We start from the raw sequence: 10,669 nt of genomic DNA on the forward strand, positions 1-10,669 counted from the left end.
GGTTGGTGGGATCAAACCTGGATGCTTTAAAATAGGCAACACGGGGGGTATGTTGGATAATATCCTGGCATCAAAACTCTACCGGCCTGGCAGTGTGGCCTATGTTTCCCGCTCTGGAGGAATGTCCAATGAGCTCAACAACATAATCTCCAGAGCCACAGATGGGGTCTATGAAGGTGTGGCTATTGGTGGAGACAGGTAGGAAACTGTTTTTCTTCACGGACCATATCTTTGTTTCTTCCAGTGCCTGACTCAAAAACATCATGGGTCTTCTAGAAGTTGTTGTGGAAATGTTTTAAATTAACCTTCCTCTTCTCAGAAACATTCTGTATGAAATTTAAAATAAATAAAAGCTCAACTTCCTTTCACTTTCCCTCTACTCCACCCAGATATCCTGGATCAACTTTCATGGACCATGTATTACGCTATCAGGACACACCGGGAGTGAAAATGATTGTGGTGCTGGGGGAGGTGAGTTAAACCCATCTGCTCCACTGGCCAAATATTCTCTGGAAACTTTTTGTTTCTTTATAATAGAAGTTCTTACAGTGTTGGTTGAGAGACAGTTGAATCAGCTATAGCAGGTGTCCCCAACGCGGTGCCCGTGGGTGCCATGGCGCCCGCTGAGGTGTCTTAAGTGCGCCTGCGTACTGGCTGGCACACGAGCATCCGCCGAAATGCCTATTGATGTTGCCACTTGTCGGTGGCATTTCGGTGGATGCTCGTCTGCCACTACGGTCCTCCGTGGCTCATCGTCTGGCACCTGCCAGACAGAAAAGGTTGGGGACCACTGAGCTATAGGAACGTCCAATAACGATTGCAGATGGGCTGTTCATCTTAGTAACAGTTGTCTCTTCCTGCTAAAAAAGTGAATCTTTTCCTGTTCCTTTTTTTTTATTTTATTTTATTTTTAAATACTGCTTCACAGAAGTAGGAACATCCAGCCCAGAATAGGCCCACAGAGTCCTTTCCATTTAAAAAAAACAAAACTATTTCTGGAGATTAAGGGAGGCTTGATATTTTTGTTTGTTTGTTTTTACAAGCATGTGGCTCTCTGTGTATGAGATGTGGCAAAAAAGGGGATTCATTTAGAAATATTGCCCTGATTTTAAAAGCTGACTTCTATAGAAATACGTAAGCTTGAACCCAGTCAAGCTACTATTTGTTTCTCTTTGCAGATTGGAGGCACAGAAGAGTACAAGATCAGCAGGGGTATTAAAGAGGGCCGCATCACTAAGCCTGTTGTCTGCTGGTGCATTGGTACCTGTGCCACCATGTTCTCTTCAGAGGTGTGTGTGTGTAAAATATGCACACTTGGGAAGAGGGGTTGCTTCCTTGCATTGCACCCAGGGAACCCAACTTTTCCAGACATCAGTCATCATTAGCAGTCGGCATGTATGGATGTATAAGTTAACAAATCCTAAACGATAGTAGTGTCCTATATTTCTGCAGTACATTTCATCCAGAAAGATCCCAAAGGATTCTGCACACACAGGGATTGCCATGAATGTCCTGAATTGGACTGTGGCAACTGTTTAATGGCATATAATGCTGTACATCAATTTAGGAAAGGGAAATGAGGAAGATGCAGCTTCCATGTAAAAATTCTGGGGGCAGGGATGTAGAGGAAAATAATGTAATTAGCCACGCTGTAATAATATAGCTTCCAGATTAGATGGTGCTTTGTGCCTTGCAGCATTAACAAGTGAGGGTCAGGGTCTTTGTGCCAGTGCTTGAAGTAATGAAGCTGAATAGAAAGTTGGTATGACCATGTGCATTACCACTTCTTCATCTCCAGTCAACCTGGTTTCCTTCCTAAAGCTTGTGGAGTTACTTTAGTCCACTGGTTTCTAATCTAATATCTGACTCTATTTTCTCTCACTTTATCAGCAATTAAATGACTGGATCTCTTGGTACTTTCTCTCATCATTAATAGGTGCAGTTTGGCCATGCAGGGGCTTGTGCCAACCAGGCTTCTGAAACTGCTGTTGCAAAGAACCAGGCCCTGAAAGAAGCTGGAGTATTTGTTCCCCAGAGTTTTGATGAGCTTGGAGATGTAATTCAGTAAGTGGTAGGAACAGGGCACCATGAACATAGTGGTGTTTGCAGGGGATAGGAAACCACTGGGGTACTACCTCTAAACTGGCAGGGGAGATGTGATAACCTTGCTTTGTGAAAACACTTCTATTCATACTAGGTCTTTCAATATATATATATATGTAATATGAATTTTGGACCAGAACTGCTTGACTTGAGTCCCCTTAGAGAACTGAAAATGAGCTGATGTCTGTCTCTTGTTTCCCCCTCTGCCTAGGTCTGTGTATGAAGATCTCGTTTCCAAAGGAGTGATCGAACCGGCCCAGGAAGTGCCTCCCCCCACTGTACCAATGGACTATTCTTGGGCAAGGGTAGGTTGTGTATCTTGCCATCCAGTTACTTGAGAGCCGGCTGGGATGTTTGCTGGGATTTCAGATTGTTTGGGAGATTTTAGATGATACCTTCCCTCCCATAATAGTGTTATGTTTCTCATGCCATCCGATGCTGTTCATGGACTTATCCGGTGAAGCAGACGCACCAAAAGCTTCTGACATACATTGCTGGAATTATCCATTAGGGCTCCCAGACTCTTCTACAATAGGTACTGATTGGTGCCAAGGTAGTTATCCCACATTTTGCCACCAATGGCTTTGTCACCTGACAATCTGGTGTTAGATGTTTCACTCCCAACAGCATGTATGCTGGGACCAGGATTCTCATGACTTTAGCGGGGCAACATCATACCAACAAAATGCAGTGTGATGGAGCAATGTCTTGATGCTGGGATAATGCAGAGATCTTAAATCATGGGCTCCATAATATTACCTGTAGAGCTGGGTATTGGGGGGTGTAGCTTCTATACCAGGTAGCAGATGACCCCAAAAAATGTAGGCAAGTCACTGTTAGGCTACCCTGCATTGGACTAGAGAAAAGCGATTCCTCTTGGCTTAATTCAGGTACTGGAGTTGGGTAAAGAGCAATCAATGTAATCATCTGCAGAACAGTTTGGTGGAGCGGGGGCGGGAGGGTGTCCCTTATTTCTAAACTGGATTGGATCAGTCTCATCTTTCTGTTCCATCCTTCAGGAGCTGGGTCTGATCCGGAAACCAGCTTCTTTCATGACCAGCATCTGTGATGAGAGGGGCCAGGAGCTGATCTATGCTGGGATGCCTATCACCGAGGTCTTCAAAGAGGAGATGGGAATTGGTGGGGTCCTGGGCCTGCTCTGGTTTCAGAGGAGGTGAGGCTGCTTTCTGGATGCTCTTGACTCCTTTTGGCTTCAAATTTAGCTTGTGTTTAATAGGGATTAGGCACAGATATAACTCTGGTATTTCCTTATGAATAAGGAGAGACTATTGTACAGGAAATACCCTGCCAATATCTGCTCCCTCTGAGAATATATCCGAGTTTGAAGACCACGTACACTTCTTTGACTTTGAGGAGGGGGGGATTCCAGAAACATGGTGGAGCACTGGGAAATCCCTCTGCGTTAGTTCTGTTACCCCTCTCTTGGCCCCGTTTTATGGCCTCCATCCTTCAGCACAAAAAGACTGGGCAGGGCTGTCTGCAGAGCCTATAAAATTTGTTACCAATGTGCAGGGAACCTTCTGAATGGCAAAGATACTCCCCCTCCTTCCCTGACCCCCCAGTTGATGGGAGGTGGGGGGGACACTTCCTGCACAATACTCTCACCTCTGGTCAGTCCAGGTGGCCAAGGAACTAAGAACGGGACAAGAACTCAATTTCCCACATAACAATGTGGAATGAAACCACTAGGCCACCAGGTGAGCCAACTAAATGTGCCTGCTGAATGATCCCAGATTTAAGGGGATTTGGTGTTGCCAGGAATCTGGATGCGAACTGGAAATAATCTGCAGTTAAGATGTAGAAAATGCAAGTTTGGGACCAGATTTTCAAAGGTGGGGACAACAGGTGGGCCCACAAAAATGGACAGGTGCCCCGAGACACCTGAATTTCTTCGTGTCTTTCTGGGTACATTTATTGCAACCTCCTCTGAAAATCATGTCCCTGCTGTGCAGTGCAGGAGATGTCACTTGCAGTAATTCCCTCAAACACCATCCATTAACAGATAGTCACAATAAAATATTCTTATACAGAATTCCTCTTTCGTTCCAATACACCCAAGACAACTCCAGCTAACACTGAGTGAATGCTAGTGTGTATGAGTGGATGTCCAAGGTGGCCTCCATCAGCCTGTAAGATTGGGCTCTGTGACACTTGGCTTTCAGATGTGGAAACCTGGGTTCAAATCTTGGCTTTAGCCCAGAGAGCCAATTCTAGAACGAAACAGCTATCCATAGGGGGAAAAGAAATTGCATAGTCGGTTTCATTCACTCCCCTTGGGTTTAAATCACTGATCAGATGGCTAGAACACTGCAACCATTAGACTGTGTGGAAAATATACCACTGTACAAAGCATTGAGTGCACTAAGCAGAGGTATAAAACCAGCTTTTTTTTTTTTTTCCCCCCCTAGCAGTCTCAGATAATTCAGGGAGACTTTCTGGGCTCTGAGACCCAACATTAAGTATGATCCTGCATCTCCTATCTAGCTCTCCCCTTGTGTTAGTGTGTGGATGGGAGAGAGCCTTAATATTGGGTATAAAATAGAGATGCATTGTCTGTCCATGTTGATTTCTTCCTATTAGGTAATGTTACCCATCTCTCTCTCTCTCTCTCTCTGCTCCTCCCCCACCCCACAGGTTACCAAAGTACGCCTGTCACTTCATTGAGATGTGTTTGATGGTAACAGCAGATCACGGACCTGCCGTATCGGGAGCCCACAACACCATTGTCTGTGCAAGAGCTGGGAAAGACCTGGTCTCTAGTCTCACCTCAGGCCTTCTCACTATTGTAAGCATTTAACATCGGCGACATTCTTTCTCCTTACTGTACAATCTGATTTTTACTTGCGCTCTGTAGCAATAGTGACCTGGCAGCAAGTCAGAACTTGGCATGACTCCTGTGCCATAGACAAGCCTGAGCCCCGCTTACTGTCTCGTCAGTTGTCCTCCCCTAATTACTCTGTCATTGATTAAAACGTTGGCTTTATGTTGAATCCAATACTAAGGAGTAGCTGGGGAAATACATTAATGAAACTGGATCAAGTTAAGAGCCACTGGAAAATATCTGTGTGAATTGGACCCTTTCATCTCTGGATCGCTGGTTTAAATCCAGCCCCAGAAGGGTAGTGATCATAAGGTAACCGCTGTTTGATGTTCCTTTACGTAAAATGTGTTTGGGTCTAGATTTGTTTTGTGGGGTTTTTTTTGTTTGTTTTTGGTTTTTTGTTTTTTTGTCTACATCACAAAAAATACCATCACTATTAGCACTAACTGGCCCCTTTTTATTGGGAGTCTCAGGCTATGTCTACACTACTGTGGTAAGTCGATGTAAGTTAGGCAACTCCAGCTATGTGAATAAGGTAGTTGGAGTCGATATAGCTTAGGTTGACTTACTGCGGTGTCTACATCGTGCTGGGTCACCAGGAGACACTCCCCTCAACTTACCTTACTCCTCTTGTTCCTGGCGGAGTACCAGGGTCAACTGGAGAACGCTGTGCCATTGATTTAGCGGGTCTTTGCTAGACTCACTAAATTGACCCTGAGTGTATCTATCGCCGGAGTGTTGATCCCACAGTAGTGTAGACATAGCCTCAGAAGTGACCAAGAATTAAATGGGCCTTTTAATCTTATTTGCCTTTTTGTCCCTAGAGGTAGGTCACATCTCTAGTTGTTTACAATTGGCCAATGAATCCCAGCTGGCTCTTTATCTTGGACTCCTGCATAGTCTAATCCTGCTTTCACAATGTCCCTGTTGTAGGGAGGGAGGGTGCTGTGGGAGAGGGGATCTGGTTCATGCACCTATTGTAACATGCAACTGTAGAAATCTTTGCTGGAGTTCAACTTATGTATGTTGGGCACAGGGAGACCGATTTGGTGGTGCGTTGGATGCTGCAGCTAAGATGTTCAGTAAGGCCTTTGACAGTGGTATTATCCCTATGGAGTTCGTTAACAAGATGAAGAAAGAAGGGAAACTGATCATGGGCATTGGACACAGAGTCAAATCAGTAAGTAACTTACCTTGTTTTAGTAGGGCTTTCTTCAATGGGAGAGGAAAATGAATAGAAGAAAAAGCAAGTGGAGGAAGGATGGCAACTTTTAGAAGTGGTTTCTGGACTAATCCTTAAAATAAATCACTGACACACACATGTTAGTTGGTCTTTGGATACTCGGGTGATATGTCAGCAGTAGAGAGAGTAGTTCAGCATTGTTTAAGCAATTACTTTGACAGCCCTTAACATCTTTCATCTCTTACAGTTCAGTATTTGGTCTTCTCCATTCACAGGCCTTACAAACTTAAAACTAAATAGATTAAATTTCTAAATTGAGTACATTTAAGGGAAAAAAAGCTATAAGGACAAAATTTAATTACCTTGGCTTCAAACAAACAGCTCATTTGAGTTGATAGGTACAGTAAGATGTGCACTCTTACATGTGTGTCTGGCTGTTACTGCCAATAATATAATATGTTCTTAAACATGCAGATAAATAACCCAGACATGAGAGTTCAAATTCTCAAGGACTACGTGAAGCAGCATTTTCCTGCTACCCCACTACTGGACTATGCACTTGAAGTAGAAAAAATTACAACTTCCAAGGTAAAACACCCCACTGCATTTTTGTTCTCCAGCACCTGGAAGACAAAAATCTTTTGGGGTCATTGTTGGAGTTTTGTTTCTGTGTTTTAACTGGAGAGGGAGTAATGCATGGGTGCTAATAAAAGCCAGAGAGACACAGCACCAGCTCGGAGCCAGGCACTGCTACAGGATATGCTCTGGCTGAAGTGAGCTTTATACACCAGGAGAGGCCAGACTGCCAGCCCATGATAGCCCACAGCATTCTACAGAGCAGCCTGTGACTGCGCTCCTCATGTAATAAGGAGGTGTAGCCTGCAGAGATGCTGGGTCCCGGCAGAAGTCCACCTTGAACTGGGTAGAGCCGCATGCAGATGGTGAGGGGGGAGTCCCCATCATTCAGATTGACTGTGGCTCTCCGGCAGATTGCAGGACTAGAGCTCTGTGTTACAAAGTTTGGGTGTCCCTTATTGCATGTAGCCTCTAAAGCGGGGGTTCTCAAACGGGAGCTCGGGGCCCCTCAGGATCACAAGGTTATTGCATGGGGGGTCGCGAGCTGTCAGCCTCTACCCCAAACCCTGCTTTGCCTCCAGCATTTATAATGGTGTTGAATATATTAAAAAGTGTTTTTAATATATAAGGGGGGGGGGGTCACACTCAGAGGCTTGCTACGTGAAAGGGGTCACCGGTTTGAGAACCACTGCTCTAAAGCATACTAAGGCCCTTTGTGATGAAAGTTGCTGGATAAGTGCGAGTTATTAACAGTTAACGTTTTTCACTTCCTTCAGAAACCAAATCTTATCCTGAATGTGGATGGCTTTATTGGAGTCGCCTTTGTTGATGTGCTCAGGAACTGTGGCTCCTTCACCCGGTAAACATTGACGTATCTTCTCTAGCTGCTGTATGAACTTGGGGAGGAAGGGTAAAATCCTGATTCCATTAATGTGATGCGAGTTTTCCCACTGCCATCCAATGTGGGCCAGGATTTCATCTGACATTTGCAAGGCAAGGCGCCCTGCAGAAGCCTGGTCTTTCTGCGAGGGGAAGATTTCCAGAACTGGGCCTTGAATTTGCATTGGAGGTGGTTTAGAGCTGCTCTGGGAGCCATTGTACCAAGTACCCTGTGCCCAAGAACTGTTTGGTTTTTATTGTAGGGAAGAAGCAGATGAATATATTGACATCGGAGCCCTCAATGGCATCTTCGTGCTTGGCAGAAGTATGGGGTTCATTGGTAAGTTTCACATGCACCCAAAAGCCCTATTATTGTGATGTTTCCCATCACCACCACCAAAAGACAGCTCCTAAAAACCCCTTCATTTTTCACACCAGTCCTGACTGCATGTGGTGCATCAGCCACACTCCCAGCCCAGGAGAATCTGCTGGGATGCTCTCAGTGCTGGGTTTTTAAAGCTACTGGATGGGTAGCTTTTGAATAATAGTTAGGATTCTCACGTCCCCCTGGAGCTTGTTGTCATGCCCTAAAATAGGAGTAACTGGATCTCATGCTTCAGGATATAATGATCATTTGTGGGGCCAGGAAGGGGCCTAACAAGTTTCAAGGCAAGGTCAGTCTGGGAGGAATGGAAACTTGGATTGCTGTATGTAAAAATCACTTTCATTTTAGGACACTACCTGGATCAGAAGAGGCTGAAACAAGGCCTGTACCGTCACCCGTGGGATGACATCTCCTATGTTCTACCAGAGCACATGACCATGTGATAGCCAGTAGCATTGCTTTAAATCAGAGAAGCAAGTTGCCTGCATGGAAGACCGTTACACATGGGACTTAAATGTAAAGGCCGTAGGTTTATAGAAATCAAGAACTACTGTGCAAAGCAGCTGTTCTATAAGCATAGAAACTGATGCAAATAAAACCAAAAGTGTGAGATTCCATACGCTACCTGCTGTATTTCATGCTTGGAAGCAGCTGAACTTTGTCTCTTCTCCCCCGCCTCTTTTAATTTTTCTACTTGTTTTTATTTTGTGTGTGTTCTGACAAGATTTTAAGATGGGGGAGGGGAGTGTGTTTTGCTCATGGACACAGCTGCTTTTGACTTGAAGAACTAGACATGTTAGCTTGAAAATAAGTTGTAACCTTCCTGACAAAAGGAGGAACCAAAACGTGAAGAATATTGTTCCCCATCAGCTATGGGTTGGGGTTCTCTTGTAGGTTGTTTTTCAGCTTTGTTTGCTCTGTGTTTACCTCCACAGCCCAATAATATCCTGTGTAGTGGGACCACTGCTGATATAGCCAATACCATTCAAACTCTGGTGTAGTAATTTAAAATGTAAAGTTGTAACATATACTCTTGGTAAAACTGTGAAACTACCTGTAGTGCATTTTCTATATTTACACAGCCACCACATTACTTACAGGAATCGCTGGCCTGCTACGTTATCTGCATATGCAAGATATATATTCAGTGGGCCATTTAATTATAGTTGCTATAATAATCCTACTTGTCTCTATATTATAACCTAACTTAAATAAACAATACTTTAATCATTTTTAGCTGGATTTTGTATTTTCTCAGTGCTGGCACCTTGAGATTTGTTTGTTCTGAATCTTGCTTTATGCAGGGAAATAGAATACTTTAAAACACTGAGTAACCTGCAATCTGTAATGTCTACTCTCTTTCTTTGGTTTTTCCTTCTGAAGATCAGGCCCTCAGTGTCTCCAATTGGGGACCCCAAATCAGTAGACACTTCTGAAAGTTTAGGCCTTAATGTGTAGCAAACGGTCAAAATCATAGCAGTTTTTTGTCATGTGTATGAGATAAGCTACTGTGGCGAAGGGGGCAATATATAAGTACCTGGATAAACTTGGCAGGAATGGGCAAGGTCTTACAGCAAGAGTTAAGATGTAAGGGGAAAAAAGTCGTTAATGCCTTTCTGCAGTTTGCTTAATTAAGGGACTTAATATGTATAAATGCTCCAGTAATACTGCATGAAAGTTGGGGTGCTGTATCACACTGCATTTAGACATTGGGATTATTAAGTCATTTAGAGTAAGACAAGCTGTAGTTGACTGAATCACGGTGACAAAAGTAAACTCTCCACTCACCTGCACTATAAATAAAGTATATCCTGAAAACAGGAAAATTAGTAATGCCTTGTGCCATCCTAGTAAAGACCCTATGCTGCAAAACTCCCCAATGAAGAGAGAGAGAGAGAGAGAGAGATTGAAATGAGGAGAATATGGATCAAAACTTCCCTTGGGCTTGATGAACTGCATGAGATTATGGGTAAAGGTACACTTGAGCTTTGACAAGTGGGTACCGTAGGTAGGGAGCATTTGGCACAGATACAGCAAGTGCTGTCTGCACAACTGGATTCCCCAGCAATGAGACACACACTGTAAGACAGAGGTTCCCAGATAGGTCTCCCTATCAAATCACACTGGGGCGGGATGTCCCTTCTGTAATATTACTTCAGAGGTGACCCGATGGGTTCTAATAAACCAAGCCCTGTGCCACCTGACTGGCGCCTGTGTCTTGCAGGTGGAGAGGTTCCAGGTGCACGAGAAGTGATGTCTCTGGACGCAGGAGGCTATCCCAGCCAGCCCCAGCATCTCTGCTCACCTTAGCCCAGGGCCTCAGCCCCCACCAACCTGCCTCCTTGACCTTGCTGTCCAGCCCCCTTGCAGCCAGGGCCCCGTGTGCTGAAGGCACAGTCCTACCTGCCTCTGTCGCGTGTGGATCCAGCAGGGAGGATGCCGGGGAGCAGAGCAGGGCCCCGGCGTGACTTTTCCTCAGGCACGCCAGCACCACGGGCCTGGTCCGGGGGAGGCCCACGGGCCTGCTGCCAAGGGGGGCGGCTGGAGCGTTAGGTGGGGTGCATGGGGGGAGGGAACTGCTGGCTCAGAAATGGGGGAGGGGGCTTCTGCCAGGCCGGGAGCCAGTGAGGGTGTGTAGTGCCTGGCTGCCCTCCACCAAGGAGAGCTGGGGGACACTGACCGCTCCTTGGCCTCCCACCAA

At 45.2% G+C, this 10,669-nt stretch overlaps 1 protein-coding gene across 3 annotated transcripts in view; it reads left to right on the top strand.

The window, feature by feature from the left end:
* Positions 1-9,200, top strand: part of ACLY (ATP citrate lyase) — a 50,652-nt gene extending 41,452 nt beyond the window's left edge. For all 3 annotated transcript variants that reach the window (XM_044999770.1, XM_044999769.1, XM_044999772.1), the window contains 12 exons: positions 2-198; positions 390-471; positions 1,179-1,289; positions 1,937-2,064; positions 2,315-2,408; positions 3,123-3,277; positions 4,759-4,909; positions 5,982-6,125; positions 6,603-6,716; positions 7,481-7,563; positions 7,847-7,923; positions 8,317-9,200. In XM_044999770.1, coding sequence (XP_044855705.1) covers positions 2-198; positions 390-471; positions 1,179-1,289; positions 1,937-2,064; positions 2,315-2,408; positions 3,123-3,277; positions 4,759-4,909; positions 5,982-6,125; positions 6,603-6,716; positions 7,481-7,563; positions 7,847-7,923; positions 8,317-8,411 — 1,431 coding nt within the window. In that variant the 3' untranslated portion in view covers positions 8,412-9,200. The remainder of the gene's footprint in view (position 1; positions 199-389; positions 472-1,178; positions 1,290-1,936; positions 2,065-2,314; positions 2,409-3,122; positions 3,278-4,758; positions 4,910-5,981; positions 6,126-6,602; positions 6,717-7,480; positions 7,564-7,846; positions 7,924-8,316) is intronic.
* The last annotated feature ends 1,469 nt before the right edge of the window (positions 9,201-10,669 follow it).

The sequence above is a fragment of the Mauremys mutica genome, chromosome 25 (genome assembly GCF_020497125.1).
Source record: "Mauremys mutica isolate MM-2020 ecotype Southern chromosome 25, ASM2049712v1, whole genome shotgun sequence".
Taxonomy (NCBI): domain Eukaryota; kingdom Metazoa; phylum Chordata; order Testudines; family Geoemydidae; genus Mauremys; species Mauremys mutica.